The sequence below is a fragment of the Caretta caretta genome, chromosome 1, assembly GCF_965140235.1.
Source record: "Caretta caretta isolate rCarCar2 chromosome 1, rCarCar1.hap1, whole genome shotgun sequence".
Lineage (NCBI taxonomy): Eukaryota > Metazoa > Chordata > Testudines > Cheloniidae > Caretta > Caretta caretta.
The window spans coordinates 117,729,505-117,754,521 of record NC_134206.1 but is presented as its reverse complement, the minus strand read 5'-3'; the positions used below and the strand labels follow the sequence as shown (position 1 = coordinate 117,754,521).

At 41.8% G+C, this 25,017-nt stretch overlaps 1 protein-coding gene across 1 annotated transcript; it reads left to right on the top strand.

The window, feature by feature from the left end:
* Positions 1-532: 532 nt before the first annotated feature.
* Positions 533-23,621, top strand: LOC125629096 (interleukin-1 receptor type 1). The gene is made up of 12 exons (XM_048834419.2): positions 533-593; positions 1,328-1,463; positions 4,712-4,778; positions 7,147-7,405; positions 7,745-7,931; positions 12,715-12,877; positions 13,303-13,368; positions 14,369-14,492; positions 17,272-17,420; positions 18,363-18,506; positions 19,731-19,898; positions 21,014-23,621. The coding sequence occupies exons 3-12, from the start codon at positions 4,718-4,720 to the stop codon at positions 21,391-21,393; spliced, it is 1,701 nt and encodes a 566-aa protein (XP_048690376.1). The 5' UTR covers positions 533-593; positions 1,328-1,463; positions 4,712-4,717; the 3' UTR covers positions 21,394-23,621.
* The last annotated feature ends 1,396 nt before the right edge of the window (positions 23,622-25,017 follow it).

The following is a 25,017-nucleotide window of genomic DNA, read 5'->3' as shown; positions in this document are numbered from 1 at the left end:
TAGCAGTGGAGATATAGCTGCAGTTTTTACATCTGTATTTGCGTTTCTGGTGAACACAGCAAGCCCCACATGGCTAGTACCTGGGTTAGCTGGTGGCCTTGCCCTCTAGGCTTGGGACTTTTAATATGGATTCATAGAAGTGTAGGACTGGAAGACACCTCAGTAGGCCATCTAGTCCAGTCCCTTGCACTCATGGAAGGGTAGGGTTAAATATACCTTCCCCCCCCCCCCCCCCTTAGCCAGACAAGTCCTCATTAGTGGCTGGGGCCAGGTCATGGGCAGCTGAGCAGCAGTTGGCTGTAAGGTGAGGATATAACCAGTGTGGAAAAATTAGGGGTGGGGTAATAGGTGCCTATATAAGACTAAACCCAGAATATCTAGATTGTCCCTATAAAATCGGGACAGCTGCTCCCTCAGGCCAGCTGTGAGTGACCCCAGGCACAGCTGGCTCTGCCCCATGTGCTGTAGCAAGAAGGGTCTGGCTGGAGGCTCCTTTGCCGCTCGGTCTCTCCGGCTCAGCGATTGCCGCCCCGGCCCCGCCCGCGTCCCACGCGGGCGGCAGCTGGCAGGAGGCGGCAGCGCCGGGGCAGCAGGTTGGTGCGGGGAGCGGGGGCTGGCCGGGTCGGTCCCGGGGCGGGGAACCGCGCGGATGCCGCTGGCCGGGCGGGCTGTGAGCGGGTGGGACCCTCTCCCCGCTGCGGGCCGGGAGCCCCGGCCCCTGGAGCCGGGTTAACGCCGCGCCGCGGGGCAGCCAGCCGGGGTTACCCACGACCGCTGCCGCGGGGCACCTGCCGGGGAGGCTGGCTCCGGGGCGCGGGGCTGGGCGGCATCCCCGCGGCTGGCGGGCGGCCCGCAGGGGGCTCGGGGCTCGGTCCCCGGCCCCGCCGCGGAAGGCGCTGCCCACACAGGCTGCGGGAGCCGGCGGCAACCCTGCGTCCGCAGCCCTGGGAAGCCGGTGGGAACTGCCCCCGCCCCGTGCCGTGCCCCTGGCCGCTGTGCCCAGGCCTTCGGGCTGCCCCCTAACCCGAACTCAGACCCCCGCCCTAGCTAGAGGTGGGTCGCGTGCTAGGTGCGGCGGGAACCCCACGTGCTGGGGCGGTCTTATGCAAGCCGAGGTTGAGTAACAACCTCAGCCGCCTCTACTCTTCGCGTGAGGAGGGCTTTAAAATGAGCGGTGATCACAGCCCATGAGTATCAGCCTCCGGGAAACCCGAGCGAGAAAAAGATTCTCGCTCAGTCTGGAGCCAAGCCTCTGAAATTGGAGCTTCCGTTTAAAAGGCATGCAGACTGAACTTCCTTTTTCTAAACCTATTTTCCATCCTAATAGATAATATTAAAAATACTTAAAGCAGCCCACGATTCATTTCTGACAGCAGTTTGTGTTATCAAAAGGAAGAGAGAGCTGCATGAAAACATGTTCAAATGGGATACACTTGATATATACAAAAAGAGAAGATAAGTGGGTAAGATTATTTTCCCTGTCTTTACACGGTGATCACCCAGTGAACACATATTAAAGGGGAGGGTCTCCTGTTGATTTTACTCCTGGCATGATACGTTGTTCTGAATGCAGTGTAGTTGTAGCTGTGTTGGTCCCAGGATATTAGAGAGACATGGTGGGAGAGGTAATATATTTTACTGGACCAACTGCTGGCTCTCTCAGCAACAGAAAGCTGGTCTACTAAAAGATATTACCTCATCTACTTTGTCTCACATTATTCTGTGACTGCCACCTAAACAGTCCAAAACTGGAGGTATTGGTTTCCTGATGGAAATGTTAGTTCATCCAGCGTGTGCTATAAAATCTACATTCGAATATCTTGTATTTAAAAGAGGACTTTTATGTGGGGAGAGGGGAAGCCTAAGTCTCTTTCGGATGGTATGGGTATGAGAATCGGGTCACAATATTGGGTCCAGTACTTTTTAAATCAGGCAACATTTTTCTCTGCAAATATCAGAGTGATTATTTTAATGACTGTTTTACTATGCGTGAATCTCTGAGAGAAAATATGCATGTAAGGACCCTTTACTCTGCCTTGGCTCTGTGGTCGGGAAGATCACCTGGGAGAATAGTATCCACAATCACTGTACACTCTCTTGAGGAAGTGAGCTGTGGCTCACGAAAGCTCATGCTCAAATAAATTGGTTAGTCTCTAAGGTGCCACAAGTACTCCTTTTCTCTTGAGCATGGATCACAGAGCTGTGACTCTAGTTAAAATGTACAGAAATTGAACCTGTGACTCAGTTACGTTCTTCTTACAACTCCGAGAAATTACTTTCTTATTCATATGTTTTTTAATTATATGCAAATACTTCTGGTTGGGACTTTCAAGAAATAATGCTGCTTTGTAGTTATCCACTTGGGTTGTTTTGAAGGTTTTTCTTCTTACTCACAGAAAATACTTAATGAATATAACTTGGGCCCTAATCTTGCAAGTGCATGCCCATGGCTGGACTCCAATGATGTCAGCAGGTCTTTGTGCCTGAGGGTCCGCCCCCTTCAGATAAAGTTTCAGGATCGGGGTCTAAATCTTTAGTAACAGTTAAATGTACAAACACATGTCAAGTGATCCTTTCCTGGAAGGAGTGCCTTTGCTTGCAAAGACTTTAATCCAATTATAGAGCAATTCTCTTTTGATCAGAAGTGAGAAAATTAAGAGGTGTGAATTCTTAAGTGGTGACTAACGGGATTCAGAATACTTTGCAGTTTATAAAAATTGTTAAAAATACATTTCCCTTTTTCCTGGTACGAAATACAAATGGATTTATTTAAAAGGAACAATGTGATATTTTGCCTGCCTATGTGTTGTTCCATTCACGTTGGAGAAACAGGACTCATTCATATTTTACAATTTTGATTCATTTGTCTGGTCAGAGGGCATTCAAAACTCTCCTAGAAAGAAAGCCATTAATATGCAAAATTCATCCTACATGCATTGAAGACTACAGTTCTTTAAAGATTAGATGAGACTAATTCTAGTGTTTTAACTGGATATATCAATATTCAGAGGAATAAAGAGGAAATAAGATGGGGAGCCAGCACTGGGGAATAGTGTGGAATGAGAGAAGTGCAGCTTTGCTCTTGTGGGGAATCTGATAGGAGGAGGAACATTTAAGGCTTGATCTTGCACCACTGAAATCAATTGAAGTTTTGTGTCTGACCTCAGTGAGTGCAGGATTAGGCCCTTAAAGCAAGGGTCCAACTCAGCACACTGAGCAGCAACTTACCTTCACAGTGGTGGATGTTTCTCCTCTCCCTAGTGACAATAACCAGAGAGGGGACCTGCTTTAAGTTGTTTTGTGCCTGTGTGTGGGACGGATGTCCTGTTTAGAGCTCTCCCACACTGAAGGAAGCTCCCGTGGATTGAAAGAACAGTTTGGAGAGGAGGGGCAGCATGCAGGGAACTGCACTGGAGATTTGGCCAGAGAACAGCAGGAAACCAGCATTCTGTTTCTCAAGGTTTCATTTATGGGGGCACCCCCAACAGTCAGACTACTTGGTACTAAGTACAGATAAGACAGCTGGAGGCTAACATATCTGGTATTAAAAATCTACTCAGTCCGTACAAAACGTTATAAAGAGAAAGATGGCAGAAAATAACTGGAGGTCAGAAATAATCCCATTCTCTGATATAATGTTCTCTTTCCATCAAAATATTTTCATTTTTTAAGTGACACCAAAGTGTTATGCTAAGTTAAACATTGCTATTTATGTACTGAATTCAATGAGAAAATGTCAGGCTTCATCATTCTAGGAAGTTTCTGAAATTCCACCCAAAAACGTTTGTCTTTACTTTTTAATGCTCAACATACTCTTTCTGCTCAACGTTCTTGCAGCCATTCACCCTTTCTCATAGCTAAGCATGACTGGTCCTGTTCGATACTTAGAAGGGAAACTTATAAGGAGGAGTTTAAAAAATAAAAGGCAAGCAGGTATTGCAAGATGTAATGCTATTGACTCAGTACATGGTGTTCTTCTGAGCTAATCTCCCAATATTGTGCAGTGGGGTACTGCTCAGCCGGAAGTGGCATCTTCAGTCTGAGATGTGAACCAGTGATCGTTTAAAGATCCTGTGGCCCTTTTCACAAGAATAAGGTGGTTAACCCTAGTGTCCTGCTCCAGTTGTAGTTTTTAGGTAATTATATTCTTCCTAGCTAAAATCCCTTTGTTTAAACTGAAGAAGTTATTCTTCACTCCCCCACCCCCCCGCCCCTTTTAATAGAAAACAAGTGCTGTGTAGTGTGACTGGTGCAGAATGGTCCCATTGTTCCATCCCAGAGATGGGTGCATTTCACTAGTGCAGTGGTTTTCAACCTTTTTTTCATTTGTGGATCCCTAAAAAATTTCTAATGGAGGTGCGATCCCTTTGGAAATCTTAGACAGTCTACGGATCCCTAGGGCTCTGTGGACCACAGGTTGAAAACCATTGTTCTATGGTGAAGACAACCTTTCATGGATCCCTTAGATACAGTCTGCAGACCCCAAGGGGTCCGCAGACCAATGCTTTAAAAACCACTGCACTACTGGGTAGGTGATTCCCTCCAATGTACTGCAAATTTGTAAAGCATGTTGAGAGCCTTCTGGAAGAAAAGTACTATATAAATTTAAATAATGTGTGGAGTGTGCATTAATATAAACTATTGAAATTCAGCTTTGAAGTGTTTTTTTGAAAGCCATTATTGAGGTCTTTCTTTTTATCACCCTCTCTAGTGAAGCATGACATCAACAACATTGTTTTTGTGCAGTATAACAGTATTTCTTTATTCAGTCAAGGCAGGTAAGTTAATCAGTGGATCCTTAAGGGTTTGTTCCTAAATTGGTTCTTTCACACATACTACAGTAATTTTCTTTGAGAGTAGCTGTTTCCAAATATATGTACATCTAAAGATAAGCAATCTTAATAATAGTGGGACTTCTGTGCTTAGGGGATGCAAATGTTTCCATTGCATACTGTCTTAATAACAGTAGAAGTCTTTGAAGCAGAGTGTAATATGCAGCATTCTTGCATATTGAATGCCTTATTGAACAACTTTTGGGGCTTAGCTTTGCTGAATGCGTTCACATTATAATGAAACATACACATGGTCACAAACTGGAAGATATCAACTTTGTAACCAGTTAATCACTTTACTTAGTTATGATAACCTACTTTTCGTAATAGATATAGCTCTGAATTGCATCCATTTTGCTCTGCCCTTCAGTCATGGGCTAACAATCCAGATCTGCTGCTGCTGCTCTCTCTCTCTCTCTCTTTACATTTCTAATAGATCTGGTCTGAATAAGATGCCATTGGGGACAGACAGTTATTGCAGTCTAGTTCGTCTTTTCATAGAATGTTACTAATGCAAAATGTGCACATTTAGTGAAAATAAGAAATAATATATGAATTGCTAGTGTGATCTCCATATATCCTGGTTAATGCCTTGCTTCCTTATCAGATATACCAGCACAAATAAATTATTATAATACGATAACCTAAAATGCTTCTTCACTTGATCTAATAGGTGGAACTAGAATTTAGATGTTTGGGGTGGGAGAAATATCTGGTTTTCCCTAACTGTGTTTTTTAATACAATATAGTTGAAGTTAAAAAAATATATAGATGAGATACAGTATGAAAATTTATCTTAAACATATATGCAGTAATACAAGAAATTGTGACTTTGCCTCTACAGTTAGGAAAAAAAAGCTTATTTTTATTAGAATATCATTTGCACAATAACATGCCATATTGTCCATTGTTATCTGATCATGTAACAGTAGTAATAATATCACAGTGATAATGCTACATAATAGCATATATTGCCTTTATATTCTGTTCCTAAATTGCTTTTCAAGCTAAGGGCCAAATCCTCCTATCCAAAAACCTTGCAGCAGGACACAGTCTGATTTTAAAAGAGAAACTCCATGAATTTTTGTTCACTGAGTTTCTAACAGATCATTCTGGTGAGGGTCACAGGTGCCAACTTTCCTTGGCGCCGGTGGGTGCTTACGCTCCCCCGCCCCCAGCCTCGCCCCAAATCCACCCACTCCCTGCCCCATTGGACCCCTCCCCAAATCCCCACCCTAGCCCCACCTCTTTCCCGAGCATGCCGCGTTCCTCCTCCTCCCCCCTCCCTCCCACTGCTGTTTTGGATACCACTTAGGGTTTGGTGGCAGAAAGGAGCCTATTCCAATACCCTTTATGTTCTTTATAGCCAGATCAGGTCAATATTTGCATGTGTTTCATACCCTCCACATTTAAAAGGGGAAGGATTGCTTTGGCTCTATAGGCACAGAAATGACGACTTCACCCACCACTAAAATACAACCCTCTGTCACAAGCTGTAGCAACAGTTTAACAGCACACAGTACTACAGAAAAAATGTGAAGTAGAGCATGAGGAAGAAAACCATGTCCAGCTGAAACAAAAGGAATTTTAGATGAGCAACATGTAGTGATTGAGTTTGAAATATGACCATAAAACCAGAGTTGACACCTCTAACTAAAGGTTCATAGGGTAGGATTTTTCAAAAATGCTCACCTCTAGGCTAATTCTGCTCCCATTGAATCCCAGTGGGAGCAGAAGTAGGCCAATACTGAGTGCTTTTAAAAATCATACCCTTCATACTCATGAGAAGGTGGCTGAGTGGAAATCCCTTGATATGTGTACAATTTATACTTTCATCTTCAAACTAGATGCTTTTACATACAGAAAAATGGGAACATACATTATTCTTTCTTGATGGCTTATTTCAGATGAAGAAGCTAAGTTAAGAAACAAAGTAAGAACAAATAAGAAGTCTGTGTGTGTGTGTGTGTGTGTGTGTCAGAGAAAACAATGATTCACTAACATTCTGCATCTAAGATGAAACACAAAAATGGCAGCCCTGCAGTAGGGATTTGCCCACATTTAAAGTTGAGGCATGCAGAACACAGAATATTTCATTTCAGTTGCCTAGCTATATCCACCACGCTGTCTGAGTATGCTTGCGTGGTATCTTCCAGTCTGAAGATGAATAACAGTAGTTCTCTCTCCTGTAATTGAATTAAGGATGAATGTTGAAATTGTAGTAAACTTTGTCAACATAGTTAAGAAACAAAACTCAAATTTTTTTTCACAATTTTTAAGCTCTTCTCTTGTTTTTCATTTTGTCTTCCTTTAGAGGAATGCAAAGTCTATGATGTGAATGATGTGTTTCTTAAGCAAAATTTTGTACATGATGGACAGCCACTTGCTGTCAATTGTTCAGTAGATAAAACACTGAATTTTGAAAACACAGACTACAACTTGACTTGGTACAAAACTGGTAGCCAAATATCTGTGGCTAAAGACAAACATTCCAGAATTCACCAGCAAAAGAACTTCATTTGGTTTCTCCCTGCAACTTTAGAAGATTCAGGATCTTATGAATGTGTTATAAGGTAAAGAAAAAAAAGTTATATGACTGCAGAAGTAAGCTGCAAAGTTGTGTGTAGGGTTTTTTGGTTTTGCTTTTTTTGCGGGGGGTGCGTGTGATAATCAGTGTATAGTTACATTTCTTCATAAGTACTGCTGTGGAGGGAATTAATACAATAGAGGGCATGTTCTTAATATTTTTACTCTTTCAAGATGGGCCAAATATAGGATGGTCAGCTTACTATAGAAACTACAGACTTCCAAACCCCTCCTCTAAAAGAAGCTGCATGTCTTGAAGTTGTGAGGCTATACACGTGGATGATATGATAAATAGTTTAATTCAGCTATTTTATGTTCCATTGCAGGAATTTATCAAGCTGCAGAAAAATGTATATGAACCTAATAGTTTTCAAGAATATTTATGGTTTATGCTTTAATGAAAAATTTGCCATCGGGGAGGAGATACTAACATCGTCAAATGCTAAGGTTGTGTGTCCTCATTTGGATTATTTCAGAGATGAGGAGAATACTTTGCCCCTTCAGTGGTATAAGGTAAAAATAGTACTTTTATGTGGTCATAACTCCTTGATATGTAAACTATAGTCAGTGTTTTTAAATATCAGTCACTGATGTTTATGAATGGCAATGGAAAAACTACAGCATTTTTTAAATGTGAGAAGAGCTTTTGCAAAATAAACTGAGAAAAGGTGACAATTACCCTTTATCTTTTTAAAAAAAACACCAAGGAGTCCGGTGGCACCTTAAAGACTGACAGATGTATTTGGGCACAAGTTTTCATGGGTAAAAACCACTTCTTCAGATGCCCATGAAATCTTATGCCCAAGTAAATCTGTTAGTCTTTAAGGTGCCACCGGACTCCTTGGTGTTTTTGTGGATACAGACTAACATGGCTACCCCCTGATACTTGGCACCTTTAGCTTTTGTTTTCTCTAAAGGCACGTACTAGTTAGAGACCCCCTACCTTTTGGTCTGTGCCTTTTATTTATGAATTATGGATCAGAAATTGAGCTCAAATTTGAGCCACTGAACCACATAGCCAGGAGGTGCCACAGACTTACTTTCTAGTGAAGTATAACTGCCTTGAATATAATTTCCTTGTGAAAACAAATTTAGTAAACAATGGTCTCATCTTTCATAAAGGGAAGGTATCTGGTGTAGGGTTGCTATGCTCCCTCTTATGTTAAGGCTGCTTCACACTTCCCATTATAAAATTATGTTACGCAGTCAAAATGGCAGTGGTTGTTGCAGCTCTTTCCCCCATCCAGATATTCTTTGGCCTTGCAAAGAAGGTGTGCTGGGCTGAGAGCCAAGTGATCATGATATTGGGGTAAAAGTTGGGAAGCTTGAGTCACAAGTCCATCCAATTTGGGCGTAATCAATTTTGGCCTTTATTTATTGTCACTTATAGTGTCTGGACATACATTTATGCCAGACAAATAATAACAGACAAAATGGAGTGGGCAAAGGGCTCAAGTTACCACATTCTGGGGCACCAGAAGTCCTCCTAGAATTCTTGATGGTCATTGTTTCCCTGATCTCTTCAGTCCTGTCCTTCAATTTCTGGTCTGGTGGTTCTCCAGTTTGGACCCTGGTTCAGTTAGGTTTTTTATACGTTTCTGCATTACAGATTACTTAATATTTATCCAATTGGCTTTTAACAAATCAACCCTTTGGGTTTTAAATGACCCATGCATTGTGCATGCCCAAATTCAGGTGCCCTGGTTTTGCAGTTTTGGTGTCATGTTGTTTTTGTGTCACCTTACCCTGGATCTTCTCTTTAAAAAAGGCTTCTTCTTATTACAGGATTGTGTGTTTTTACCCCCAGACTTCCCGCACAACATGTTACCTTTGTTTTGTTGGCAATAATATCATTTTAAGCAAATCATAAATTCTGTATAAAGGAATTGCCAAAGCCACACTTATTCCAGCAAGGCCTTGACCTAAGTGTTACCTCATTTGTACTTATTCACAACTCATAATTACAAATGATTAAAAACATAGCTATCAAAGCTCCTAATCTTACCATTAATAATTCTTCATTTTATATTTCAATGTTATAAGTAAGTATATGTTATTCCCTTCTACCTTTTAATCTATTAGAAAGGGTGGTTATGGAAAACATGATGATTCTTCAATGTTAGCATTTCTTATTTTCTTTAAAACATGGGTTTTTCATTCAAAGTCCAGTTTTGTTGGTGAATCATTAAAATAAAAAAACTACTTTAAAATTTTTCCTGTGAATGCATTTTGAGGGGAGTTTCAGTTTTAGGACCTTGATATGTACACCTCTACCCCAATATAACGCAACCCGATATAACACAAATTCAGATATAATGCGGTAAAGCAGCACTCCAGGGAGCAGGGCTGCACACGCCGGTGGATCAAAGCAAGTTCGGTATAACGCGGTTTCACCTATAACGTGGTAAGATTTTTTTGACTCCCGAGGACAGCGTTATATCAGGGTAGAGGTGTAGTTGCTTTTAATGGTTCTCCAACAATGAGTTCTAGACTCCTTTTTTTTTCTGCACTGGTGTTTGGTGCCCTGTACAAGCCTTATTAGTGAGCAAGGATTCATACCTGCTTGAGAAGTTACACAAGGGTCAATTCTGAAAACGCAGGGAACATATTTAAAAAATTATATAATACACAGCTTAATGAAAGTGTATCTATACATCTGGGTGTAGTTCTTAGAGTATCCAAAAATACATAAAATGTATAAGTCATACAATACATATAGTACATAATCAGTGATAGCCCAAATTTAGATTAATAACTCTAAAGATACAGTTTAGATATTAATATCCAAATATTCGGGTACATCATTCATGAAAAAGTTATACAGAAAGTTGGTTGTGGAAAGCAAATATAGCAATGAGAGAAAATTGTCCCTCAGTCATTGAGAAATTAGGATAGGTCATCCCTTAAAAAATACAATCCATCAGGGAAGTATTTCAGTTACTTTCCTGACTTCACTGCTCATCGGCACTCCAGCTCATCTCCCCTGGTATTGCCAGTGTTCTGTGATGTGGTCTAGATAGACGTTCCTCAACCATCTGATGGCATCTGACATCATGAGTTGCTGCGTCAGCCAAGAGTAGTGTTCACCAATTCTCTCAACACTCGCACAATACTGGGGTTCCAGGCACCCAGAGCTCCGACAATCAGTGCGTGAGTTTGAACCTCGTAGTCCCTAGCTCTCAAGGTTTTGTCCAGAGTGATATATTTCTCCAGCTTCTGAGATCGGGCATCATGGAAGGCCAGGGTCCGGTTTTCAAAGGGACCTGTAACATCCATCATGATGATCTTCTTCCGTTCCTTGTTGATGATGATGCTGTCTGGTTGCAGTTGGCTGTCCATTCTGGGGATGGTAGAGTTTACAGCCACCTCCCTAGGGATGGCAGGATGGCTCTGACTAGGCAATTCTGGATGGCACTGTGTCACAGATGCCAAGCTCTGGAATGGGGCTTGCAGCTACACAGGGCGTATGGTAGTGTCCCATTGGCATAGCCGCACTTCCTGCATTGCTTGTCCTGATTCCCGTGGCAGATGGCTCAGTTCAGTGGGACGCAGTTGAGCCGGGTCCTGTGGATGAACCTCCAGTTGCCAAATTGGGTGAAACTGCCCCCAGAGTGGTTGCTGGCGTCCCACTTTCACGTCACCTCAAAGGCCTTGCCCTGGTATGGCTTCCGTTTCAGGTTTTCTATGTACTGACAGCAGATGGCATCCTTCAGGGTCCTCTCCAGCATGGTTCTAGCTCTCGGAGTGATGATTGTGTGCTCTGTATTTTTCACCTGTGGCACTAGGACACCCAGCTCCTGGCGTTCCTCGCACCACGTCCAGTGCCAGCTGATATGTTCTCCAGTCATTGCATAGCATTGCAGGTACGAGTCCAGAATGAAGCAGTCTCCCCCTTCTCTTCCAAATTTGCCTTCCAGTGAGGCGCTCAAGTAGGTGGTGACATCTTGGTTGGAAGGGGTCCTGGCTATTCGCCTCCTGATGATGTCATGCATAGCACTTTCCACGAAGTTCCTCACCATTGCACCCAGGCACATCAGAAGGCGTGAGTGATCACCGCAACATTTGACAGATCACCCATTCAAGGGACTTTGGTGCCTCTCTGCCTGTGCGAGATGTACATCAGTTCATTGCTGGCCCTCTGGGGAAGAAACATCCACTTCTTTACTAGCTGCCTGAAGGTGCTGTCCGTCTTGTTAAGAGGTACCTTCACCATTGCAGAACCCCTCAGGACAAATGAAATATGGGGGATCAGGAAGATGTTCAAGGCGTTGATCTTCTGCCATGGTGTCAGTAGAGAGGAGTAGATCCTCATAGGATCTCCGGGATGGTATCCTCAGGTGTCTGCTGGATGCAGAAACCCATGACCCATGACATCTCTAATATGGCAGATTCAAATCTTTTCCTTTTTTCCACATTGCCTACTAGAAGGAATGTACTAGATCTGTGTGCTTGGCTGTGCAACCTGTAAAATGGGGCTACTGCTGCATATGTAGCCCACCATTCCCATGTGCTACATGACTTCCTCCAGTGGCTGGTACACAACATGTTCCTGCTCCTTGCTGTTAGTCCTTTAGCTTAAGTGGTAGAAATCTGTGTGGCAGTTTTGAGGGTGAGGAGTTCAAGCTATCTTGACTATTTATGAAGGGGACTGTTACAGTTGTACATAATAGAAATTGTTTTTTCTTAACTAAACAGTCCTTGGTTATGACATAATAAAAATACATTAAAAGAATGCTAGTAAAGTTGTCTAGCACTCAAAAAACAGGAAATGCCAGAAAGTCCTGTGATCTAATCCTACCTCTGCCACTGTCTTACTCTCTGACTTTGGCAAGTTCCTTTGTCTTCCTTTCTCCATTTCCCGAACTGTTAAATCTGAATAATAATAATTATCCACCTTCCTTGCAGGAGTGTTGTGAGGATGGATTAATGTCTGCGCAATCCAAAGCTCCATTTAAAAAAAAGTTAAGTACTCTGAAAAATCAGGTACAAGGTATGTCAGGGTGGGTGCCCGATCATTGAGGTACCCTAAATTAGTGGACATTTCTGCAAATTCTGGCCTCTCCCTGCTTTAATTCCCCCTCTGTAAAATGAGTTATTGTAAGTAAGCCTGTCTGTGGACAGACCTGGAGTTTGTTTGAATTGCAACCTCAGAGCCTAGGGAAATGTTTGTCTTTTTCCATGACAAACCAGGGAGACTATCCCAGCTTTATGGTCCAGAAAAAGTTTAGGCAAGCCCTGGAGGGACATGATATTGTATTCTGTCTGTGATTTAACAGAGCATTGTAATTGTGTTTAGGAGTGTAAGCTGCTTGAAGAGGAAAGGTTTGTCTCTTCCAATGATTACCTTGTGATTAAAAATGCAACTCTACATGACAAAGGAAACTATACATGCAGAACATCATATACTTACAAGGGAAAACAATATAACATTTCACGAGACATTAGTCTAACTGTGACAGGTATAACCTTTTATTTTTTGTCATTGTACTTCAAGAATACTACCCAGATTCTCAACTACAGCTAAAGAACAACACAGCGTGTGTGTGTGTGTGTGTGTGTGAGAGAGAGATGGTGGCTTACACTTCACTTTTGTATTCTTGTGGTCCTGCTGCCATTGTGTTGAGGGTTGATCCCCTTGTGCCAAGATAAAGCAGCCCCAGAGCTTAAAGAGGAGAGAAGAGTAAATTAACCTAAAGTAGCAAACAAAAACATCAAGGGCTTGGCCATTGCATTTTAATATTGATCACTATCTATTCAGAAGTCACTGTTTGCATGTCTTTCTTTAAGGCATTCTTTGGGAATGTCATCACTGTGGTAGTGTAGCACTTACTATATGCTGCAGCTGCCATTGAATTTCTGAAATAACTTTTGCTTTTTTGTTTAGTGAGTCCACTGAACACACCACCAGCAATATTTTACCCAAGAAACAATTCCATTGAAGTAGAAGTCGGTAAGCAAGTTTCCTTACAACAAGATGATGATGTGTGTCCTAAACAGAATTTAGACTCAAGAGGATTTCCAAGTGCCGTTTGCTTAGTCATATCCTCCTTTACAGTAAAAGTGCCCCTTATGCAACAAAAAACTACTAAGGGTGTGTCTACACAACAGCTGGGCTGATGCTTTCCAGAGTGGGTAGACAGACACAGTAGCTTTGATCGAGCTAGCATGCTAAAAATAGCAGTGTGGCCGCAGTGGCATGGACTAGCTGCCTGAGTTTAATTCTTCCCAACCCCCTGGGTACATACTCGGGTGGTTAGCCCAAGCTGCTACAGCCATGCTGCTGTTTTTAACAGGCTGCCTCAAGCAGAGGTAGTGCACTCTGTCTCTCTGCGCTGGGAATCACCTTCTCAGCTACTGTGTAGACAAACCTTCAGTGGCCAGGAAACTCCATGAGATTCAGCTCAGAGGGTCTCTCATATAGTACCTTCCTGAAGGAGAAGAGGGTGGAACAGACAAGAGGTTTGACCTTCCAAACCCTAGGAAATGTCTAGGGAATTTTTTTGAGAGGCAGAGGAAGTTGAATGGAGCAATGTTGCTTTCCCCAGCCTTCTCCTTCACTGTAGCACAGCTCCTTCTGTGCTCTTTGGAAGTGGCTGCTCCAGAATACCTACAGATGTGGAAACCCCTGTGAAACCTTTGGGTGGCTGATGCCATACAGAATGCCTATTCCCTCCTGGATTCAGCTTCTTCTGGCCCAGCCAGTCCCCTTCCTAACCTGCAGATCCTGGAACTTGTACATTTGGGTCAGAGGGGTTTCTGTGAAATGGAGTGGGAAGGCATGGAGAGTGTAGTGTGGAGCTGCTGTTGCTTTGCCCATCCTCTGCTCCTTCCACGCCTGCAGCTGACTTCCAGTGGATATAGCATTCTTATATGTATTAGTGTAAGGAATTGTATGGCCCTTAACTACAATATAGTTATTTAAATTGCCATTTTGTAACACTGTCTTGTAGGCTCACGCGTCATAGTGGACTGCAATGTAACAGGCGCTGAAGTGTTTCAGGTGTACTGGACAGTCAACGACACATACATTGATATATATTACAAGAGTAGAATTTTTGAAGAGGAAGATTATGAGTAAGTATACTTCCAGATCAGAATGTATTGAATTCTCAGCTAAAATCTTGTATAATTTCTTTGTTTTGTTTGAATCAGCTATGAAAATTTACTGTTACACAAATAAACACACGTTTGTGATCTAATTATGGGTAGGGCTGGTAGCACTGCCTTTTACTAAGGTTCCCAACACTTCCAGTTAGAAGACCTTGTTTTCCGTTGCTTAGTACTTTGCCAAACTTTAATGGTTTGTGCTGAAATTTTACAAGCTGATTTTTTTTTTCCTTTTAATTCCAGTCAAAATGGTTCTGACATTTCTGAGAATGAGATTGGGGCAAAATGATTTCTTTTTACCCAATGTTACAAAATTCTGGCAACCTTTTGTTTGAAATGCTCTAGGGCCCATATGCTTTGGAGCAGGGGCTTTAAATTTGGCTGGGGGTAGCCTCTGTGTCAGGGATGCGTATTTTGCCATCCCCATGAAAATCTGCTTAAATTTGGCTAAATTATGAGACTGGGAAACTTCTTAGATTTTACAGGTAAATTTCCCCAAAGATTCCATCCACATGGAACATGCTTCAGCCAAGGGCTCAGCAGGACTTTCCCTGCACTTGCAGCTCTGGGATGCTGCCCGGTCTGGGTCTGGGCACCTGAATTGAGAGCAGGGAGAATCCCCATTCTGTGCTCTCTGACTACACCCTTCACCCCCACCTCATTGGGCCCAGGCAGTGTGAGAGAGGAAGCTGCCTGATTCAAATGCAGGGGGGACTACACCCAGACATGTAGCGGTTAGACAGGGACAAGGAACATTTGGGAGGCAGAAATTGTGACTGGAGGCTGGCAGGGAGGGGCTGAGGGAAACAGGGACTTGGGGTGGGCAAGGAGGTTAGAACTGGGAGCTGGACAGGTAAATCAGGTAGAATGTGGAGACCGTAGGTGTGTGGAGGACTGAGATTGTATGAAGAGCTAGGGGAAGATTGGGACTTTCTGAGCAAGGAGACTGAGAACCAGCAGGGTGAGGAGAGGTGGTGGCAAGGAGGGGAAACAGATCTGATGATGAGTCTGGGTACAGGATCTGAACTGGGACTGGCTGAGAAAAGAGACTAGGACAAGGAGCTGGGTGTCGGGGAGGAATTGTGGGAGGAGGTGACTGGGTGCCAGGGTTGGGGAGACAGATGGAGCAGATGAGGAGCTGGGATGGGGAACTGGGACTGGCTGGGTAAGGGGACTGGGATTGGGCGGGAGGACTGGGGCTGGGACAGAGTCTTAGGTTCCTCAAATTGGGCACCCCAAATTAGTGGACACTTTTTGACCTCAATCCTTCTGTGCTTCAGTTTGCAAAAAAATCTGCAAAACAGGGCTTCCACCACCCCCTCATCTCATGGGGGCTTCGTGAAGATAAATGAATTAATGTTTACGAAGTACTCAGATACTGTAATGAAGAAAAGCCATAGTAATTTCCTTGTGGGATTTTCTAATTCTATCTTCAGAGTGTGGTCTGGATAGTGTGTGGTAAATAGGGTTACACATTGAACAACAAGGAGAAAATGAAATATTGAATAGTTGCTCACTAAGTGAGCACCATCCATCCTGTGCACTGAATGACGGATGGTCCTGTGGAAATACAGTAAGTGATCATGTAACTAAAGACTGTATCATAATGCAGCCATAGAGGGGGCCCAGATTAAGGTTGTGCCATCATAATTCTGGCATTTCCTAACTTTTGACCTTACAGCCTCAATAATATTCTTTTAGTTTATGGATTTTATTGTATGTGATAGATAATTAATCCACAGATCCCTGAGGTATAAGCTCTATAACCTTCATTTTTGAATATATTTAAATAATTAGTTGACATTTCAAATGGTAAATAGAATATATTCAGTAATAAACATTAGTTGGATAAGCAGATAGGTTCTTTAATGTGAGAGATGTAATATGAAATTAACAAGATAAATTATATCCCCCATTCTCCCAGTACTAAAAAGTTACAGTTTCTAATGCAACATTTACCCTGCCACACTTTACAAACCAAAGGTGTGATAAGGTTAGCACCATGGGGGCCTTGGAAAATACCATGGGGAAGAATTTGTGCTGGGCCTCTTAAAAGTGCAGCACAAACCTCCGAGCCCAGGGTGGGGAGGACTAAGCCCTCCTAATTCTGTGCTACTCCTGGGGCTGAAATGGCAGTTGTGCCTGAACTTTCAGTGGGTGATGGTACTCCCAGAATCGTATTAGTGTTATGGTCCCACATCCTCTAGCTCCAGCCCCACCCCTGGCACATTTCCTGCACCAGGTTTGCGGTGAGAGGGAAGAGGGACCTTGTGTGGCAGCCTGTAGCTGCCTTATGTGTACTTATGCTGGGGGGGCGTTCTCCCCCAGCCATCTCTGTGGCCTCTACAGCTGTATCCACAGAGTTCAAAGACATTCAAAGCTCTAATACAATCCTTTCCCTACATTCATGTTTTTGCAAGCTGAAATGTACCCGTAAGTATAATGTATAAAGCAAATATTTTATACAAGTAGCCTATAGAAACTGTGTATGCTTTTGAGTAAACGGTGCACCAACTGTGTTTATATAAGGATGTCTCCCGATCTCCATCCTGCTTGTTAGAGATAGACGAAGTGTCATGAAGATCCCCTTATAGAGTCCAGCTATCCGTCAGTTCTGAAAAGAATCTGATATATGGTCATAGAGTTGAACATCAGTGACTATTGTCCTATTGTGATTGCTAGCGAAGAAACCACTTCAGTAAGGATTGAGTTGTTTTTATTACTGTGTTTGCTACCTTTTGGATAGAGAAGAAACTTTCTATGATGGACGCCCTCTCACTACGGTGAGGCTCAACATTTCTGAAGTGAATAGCGAGGATTACGAACATCGCTTTGTCTGCCATGCTTTGAATTCCTTTGGTCAAGTTGCAACATATATAGCATTAAAACACAGAGGTAACCCATTATTGGATACATTTGACTTGACTTTCCCAGGAAGAGTTGGATACTGTGCTCAGATACCACAATGATGGGAGTCATATAAGTATGTAGATAGATAAACTGCTTTTCCTTATGATTAACCTTAAGATGTGTGAGCTAGGGTGGGGGCAGGAATGAGAGGGGAAGATAGGGTGTGTGTGTTTGTAGAAATTGGAGGGGAGCATATGAAGATTTAGGAGATTAGATTAATAAAAGGGCTGAATGTACACACTGTGAAGGGAAATTTTAAATAGCAGAGTTTGGAGGGATTTCTACATTAGAGTAAATTATGAGAAGCTTTCAAAGAATAGAAATGAAGGAGCAAGGTTCAAAACTACTCTGCCGTATGTTGGATGATCAAAAATTGAGGCATTCAGAAATTTGAGCCTAAATGACTTGCTGATGGCCACACACTGAGTCAGTGACAATGTTTGGAATAGAAATTGAGTCTCCTGACTCACTCACTGTCTTACACACTAACCATCAGAAATCCTCAACCTGGACTACACACAATCAATCAATCATAGTGGATCAAATTTAGGGGTTACTTTTGAAAATTTGTGTATTAATTTCTTTGTGCCAAGATTTCTTCATCTATAAACTACTGCTAACACTATTTAACTTAGAGAGCTGTTATGAGGATTTATTCATGACAGTAAAGAGCATTCACATCCTCCTGTAGCAGGTGTTATGAAAACATAAAATGTTAATTATTTTCCTGTGTATTAGATGCTCTACTTATTGCTTTGCCCAACCAATAATTGATATGGTTGCTCTATAGTAATACATATGTATAGTTTCTTTTTATTAAAAAAATGAGAATATAGAAACGTAGCTTTTGAATATTACTACAGTTGTTTGAAAGTTCAAAGTTGGACAAATTCCACAGTTTCTTCTTTTTTTCTTTTACTGATGCAGTGGTAGATTTTCACAAATCACTGACTGGAGGATTCATTGCATTGCTGCTTTTAACAGTTGTTACTTTATTAATCTTCAAGCTTTTCAAGATTGACATTGTGCTCTGGTATCGTAGTTCTTGCTGTGCTCTTGTAAAGAAAGAAGGTATGTCAGAGCAGCCAGTTTGCTACCTTTTTATATTGATTCCTGTAACTTGCACAAGAGTGTTTAGGAAGGTCTTTTGATGATGGGGAAGAAACAACCTCCATGGTAGAACTTGTTTAGAATTTTCTAAAGAAATTGGAGCGTGTTTTCAAAGATGCAAGGTGAAAAGATGTCTGAAAACACTGAAATGAGTGAGTAAAATGCATAAAATACTAAGATGATGAACAATTGGAAGTCTCTGTGGCAATGATGGTTAGGTGGTTCAACCAGAAATCCATGCTTTCCCCAGATTGCTGTCTGCTTTGCTAAAAAATGCACCTTGTTTTGCCAGAAGCTCTGTAGCTTACCTGTTGGTGACCAGTAGATGTCACCAGAGCAACATACTGCCATTTAGCAGCAATGGTACTGTCCAAGGTTAAAACTGAAATATTTTTTTTTAGAAAGCTTTGTATAGGAGAGGCAATATGAGATTTTGCCTGGAATGTTTCTATTGAAAATCAGACTCTCAGACTTTTCTCAAGGTGAGAGCATTGTCGACCAGTTCCTCTTTTTATCCATCCCCTTCCTTTTAGAAGCTGAAAGCTATGAGAGGCAGGTGCCAAAGGGGGAAAAAGTGCCACCACTGCCCCATTCCTTGATTTCATTTGACAAAAATTTCCAGTTTTTCAATGAAAAAACAAAATTTGGGGTTTTGGTAAAACAATTTTTTTTGTACTCAAAATGATTTTTGAAAAGCATTCGAACATTTTTGTTTGTTTTGTTTATGAAAAAAATATAATTTTTTTGGGTGGGAAACTTCTATCAAATCTAAACCCCAACATGTTCTCAAATTTTCTGCTGACAAATATTTGGCATTTCCCACCAGCTCAGGTGTTCAGCCAATGGCAGCATGGCTCTCTGGCATGCCACACTGTCAGGCAGGAGGAGGGCTGGAGAGCGTTCTGGAGGAGGTAGGTATGCGTTGTGGATGTCTACCTAGGACCTGTGGGGCTGGGACTTCTTTCCCTGCAGATCATAGGGTGCTGTGTCCAATCCACCTGGTGGCAAACCCCTCATCCATGAGAAGAGAATGAGTTAGATCTATGCCTGGTCATCCATCCTTCATTTTAGAGCATTTCATCCCCTTTCCTGGTTGTTTGCCAGAGGATTTTAAATGCTAAACAATTAAAAATTGTAATAAAGGTAGGGTTTTTTTTAAAGGAGTCTCTTGCTCTTTCTTTATAGCTTCAGATGGGAAGATCTATGATGCATATGTCATGTATCCAAAAACCAGTGGGGTGAGATGTGTCTATACCCTGAACAACTTTGTTCTGAGAATACTGCCTGAGGTCTTAGAGAGACAGTGTGGATATAATCTTTTTATACTTGGAAGGGATGATTTACTGGGGGAAGGTATGTTAAAAACAGCAAAATTAATGTTACCCTGGCTATGTTTCTTTTTGACATGTTGTTCTAAGATTTGTTGTGTATGCTGGTGATGAAAAAAACAATGTGAGACTGACTAATTTTGTAAACTTAGTTTAGCTGAATTGACTATACCATTGCTGATTTTTAAGGATGAGGGACTTGGAGCAACTATTCCTTACAAAGAATTCCCTCTTCTGAGACAGAAATACAAGATGGCCATTATTTAATTTAAAAAAATATCAAGTGAGAATAACAAGGATACCAAAGAATTGATGATAATAATAAATAATAATAATAATAATCTAGTTTTTATGTAGAGCTTTCCATCAGTAGATTTCAAAGAGCTTTGCAAAGCAAGTAAGAACCCCCCATTTTACAGATGGGGAAACTGAGGCACAGAGTGGTGAAGTGACTTGCCTAAGGTCAACCAGCAGGCCAATGGGCAAACTGGAAGTAGAACCCAGGTCTTCTGAGTCCCAGTACAGTGCTCTATCCACCAGGGAACACTGCCTCCCACCATTGCCATTAGTGGGTTTTGTGGTGTGGACGTCTGTTCAATGAGACCTAGACTACAAACTCATTTCACACAGGTTACTGACCAGCTCTCAGGTAGAAACCACTTTTGATCGCTGCTGAAGTGAACTGGATTTGAACTAACAATCTGTTTGATAAAAAGAAAAGGAGTACTTGTGGCACCTTAGAGACTAACCAATTTATTTGAGCATGAGCTTTCGTGAGCTACAGCTCACTTCATCGGATGCATACCGTGGAAACTGCAGCAGACTTTATATATTGTGTATATATAAAGTCTGCTGCAGTTTCCACGGTATGCATCCGATGAAGTGAGCTGTAGCTCACGAAAGCTCATGCTCAAATAAATTGGTTAGTCTCTAAGGTGCCACAAGTACTCCTTTTCTTTTTGCGAATACAGACTAACACGGCTGTTACTCTGAAACCTGTTTGATAAAAGGTTCTATACTCTACTAATCCTCTGAGCGAGCCACTGCCCCATAAGTCTGTACTTTTAAAATAATGAGGGACGTTTTGCATAAGTTGAAACTTTTCTATGGCTACTTTGATCATTCTTGCATTACTTACAGCTGTGGTCAATGTTATTGATGAAACCATCAAACGAAGCAGAAGACTGATGATAATTTTAGAATCAGAAGCAGCGAGTTACAATGTGTTAGAAGATACCTTTGAACAGCAACTGGCTGTGTACAACGCTCTTATCCGTGATGAAATAAAAATTATTCTGATTGAACTAGATAAAATACAGGACTACACGAACATGCCAGAATCCATCAAATACATTAAACAAAAGCATGGGGCCATCAGGTGGAAAGCGGACTTCACAGAGAAAACTCCCTCAGCAAATACAAAGTTCTGGAAAAATGTGAGATACCGAATGCCACCCAGACAAACAGTGTCTTCCTTGGATCCAAAAACTTTCAGCTATTCTGCAGCAACAGAAAGATGATGATGTCGTATTTTAATGGCACAGACCAGCTCACTTTAAAATATTTACTATTTGTCTTCAGAAGCTTCTAGTGTGTATTACCAACTGATCACCTCACTCACTTAAATGTTTTCAAGATTAAAAAGACCCCCTACAACATAATTCAGTTGCCACTATGCCATGGTGCTGATATTGGGAGGTATCTGAATCGTTGTCTCAGTATCTCGGATATTTAAAGCTGACATGTAGCAAATACCGTGGCACATAATGTTTGCAATTTCTTAAAAGAAACCTTATTGCAGAGAAGTGTTTTTTTTTTTTAAATTGAGGTTAAATAACAAATACAATTAAATGAACATTCATTATGTCTAGATTTTTATACTGTGGTTCTGTTGAGGGTTTTTGTTTTTTTTTTTCTGAAAATAATTTGATCTGATTGAGGTACTTACAAACTCAAGTCATGCCTTTTTTTCCTCATTTCACATGCCTCCCTTTTATTTTCGTCTCTTTTCTTGCTCTTTAAAGACATTTTGTTTTTCTAAACCTTCTTTCACCTGAGATTCTTGAAATGGTTTGAACTTATTTAATTATTATTTACAGTTATTGCGGCATCTACAGTTGTTGTTTATTCATATTGCGATAGTATCTCTGGGCCCTAGTCATGAATCAAGGCCCCATTGTGTTAGGTGTTGTACAAAGCTACCGTGAGTTAGGTAGCCATTATTTACCCAAGCAAGTGAATCAGTAAGCCTGTGCCATACCAGGGAATAGAACCCAGGTGTCCTGCTTCCTTCTCCTGTGCTGTAGTCCTAAGAAACCCTCCCCCCTGCCCTCCCATTTTAGTTCTTCATAAAGAAGTAAAGGAGGAGGGAGAGGAGAGCTGGTGGTGAGCAGACTATACTGTGTAGAGCATACTTAGTTGCAGGTGAAAATCTTCTGCACACAGAACTCAGTTTTATTCCTATCCTTAATATTTTCATAAAATCCTGTAAGATATGTAAAGTACATCAAGCTTATTTCCGAATGCTCTCTCCAGCACAGTTGTGCCCACAGGTTTTATCATGGGTCTTCAGACAGCATGGAGGCACAACTCTGACCTTTTCTGAGGGCTCAGAGACAACCCACCTGCTGAAGAGCCTGCCATTTTAGTTTTTGTCTCCATAGCTTCTGGCAGGGTGGACAGGCCTCCATGGTGGAGTGCTTTAAGGGATTGCTGAATCCAAAGCAAAAACTAAATTATATACTTCTGGTACAGCAGGTCTTTAATTTGGCTGGAGCTTGTGCTGAATTTTTTTTGAGTGGCTTCTGGGGCTGAGTCACCTTATTCTGGGCTTCCCTTTCTCCCTGAGGCACTGCAGCAGGCCATGTTCGTGCTTGATCCTGGCAAGGCAGCGAAAGAAGCTTAAAGGGAACCTGCTCCTCTTGTAACTTTTCCAAGGTATAACACGTGGGGTAGTGAGTGCTGCTGGTTTTGTGGCCGAGAGCACAGAATCAGCTTCTTTTTTTATGGTGTGCTTTTTATTTTGTAAGTAGTAAATAAAAAGCAAAGGTGACTGTCATATTGCATGACCTGTGTGGCAGACGTCTCAAATACAGCGAAAAGCCTATAATAATATTGTTGTGACTGAGGTGTGCCACACAGTGTAGGTGTCATGTGCAGTTGAAAAGCCAGGCTGTGACACGCCTTCACATCTCTGAGAGTTAGGTCCAGATGTGTAGGTGATGACAATGCTAACACATAGGAGTGGAAAGATGGGGGATATGAATAAACGTAGCAATAATTTCTTGCTCATATAGAAGTTTCTATGCTGTTGGGGCTCTGTGCAGTTCTAACTGAACCTTATTTCTTACATAATACAAACCTTTGTACTTTGAAGTCTGTATATGTCATGTCCACTGAAGAATGAATAAGAAGCTCATTCAGATTTGCACAAATGTTGCACTTGGTATACAGAAAAATGTCTTTACAAAATTTATGCTTCCCTGCTCATTCTGTTATTCCCACTTTCTGTTTGTTTTTCTGAGTAAAAATTTAACTTCCTCTTAATATTCTTCCACAATAACATACGTTATGCAAGCTCTGTGGTCGACTGATCAGCAACATGTCTCTTCCCTGCTTTAAAAAAGCAAATCTCTCTCTCTATATAAAATGACAACACATTCTAGCTGTAGAGCTAGACGCTGAATGGCCTAAATAAACAGGATAAATGGTATTTCAGCTCATTTATGTTATGGTAGCAAAAATAAAGGTTTACATTAGGAACATACACTTAAAGGAGCCAGCTTTTCTCTGCTTCACTGCCTTTTTGAGATGATCTAAAATAGCAAGAGTCTCATCACTGTAATACTTGAATGTCTTTCACTAATACATTAAGCAATATGACTAATGTCTGTCACATGTTTGTTCTCTCATTCTTTCCCCATGGGAAAAAGTATGTTCAGTGGAGTTTTTTCACTGTGTATGCTGCTATAATACATTTTTGTTGGAGAAGCCAAGGTCAAAGGAATGCACCTTGCACTCAGAGCATAAGGCAGTAAGGTTTATGATAGTCCATTGCTCCTGGGGAAAATAATTTCACATGCTTGGACCACCCTCTGAGAAAATTCTGTTTCCTTTACAGATGAGCTTTAACCTTGTTGTAGAGAGCTCCATTGTGCCCGAGGAATGAAGTTTTCAACCATTGTCTTCATTCTGGAGCTTTAGGAGATCTTTTAGATGTCATGGAATGCCTTGAAGATAAGGACCAAGACCTTGAACTTGATTAAGAATCTGTGGGAAACCAGTTTAGAGAGTGGAGGACAGGTTTGATGTGCTCACGGTAGCCTGTATTGCTGAGCAGAAGCCAATCCCTTTCCTCCCACTCCCTCTGGGATGATACAAACACCACTTGTTACAAATGGGGATATGGGAGTTAATCAATTATAAAGGTTTAGTCCTTGGATATATGCTCTCAGGGGGATCCATAAACTCCCTTGGAGTCTGGCTGTTATTCAAGCAACAGTTTTGTAATGAATCAAAGCACTGTTCAATGCTATTGGTATCTCTTACTCATTAAATCAGTCAACTGCACATCCTTAAAAGTTCAATGGCCTTTCTATGGTTAGAGGACATTATTTAAACTTTTGTTCAATGCTTGTCATGTTCAGTCTTGCCACCAGAAGGTCTGGAGGGCTCCTGGCATAGTCCCCTGATCGTTTCTTACAAGAAACTTGAAGTTTAGCTCATGAGTGATCATTTTGCTTCTTTAGGCTTGAATCTTCTTGTCTTAAGAATGATGGTTGTGAGGAACACCCTTTGTCATCAGGCTTCAGATACTTTGGTGAATTGAGTCAGCAATGGACAAGGAGGGCTTGGTGCAGCCGTGGGAGGGTTGGAGGTGTAAAACTACCCTTTACACTCTCTGGATCCTGATGCCACTCTGTGGTAGACCAGTCTTCAGGCTGTTTTAACTTGTGCCTTTCTCTGACTAATCAGGTAGTGCCCTCCCTGATAAATATACTTGTTAGAAAGCTGCATAATCTTCCCAGTGCCTTAGTTGGCTGCGGGCTTTCTCCTAGGCTGTCCTATACACATGCAGGCCTGGATAGGCTTGTCAGGTGGTATATTACTGTTCTTCTCGATACAGGTTAATTTGCATGGGAAAC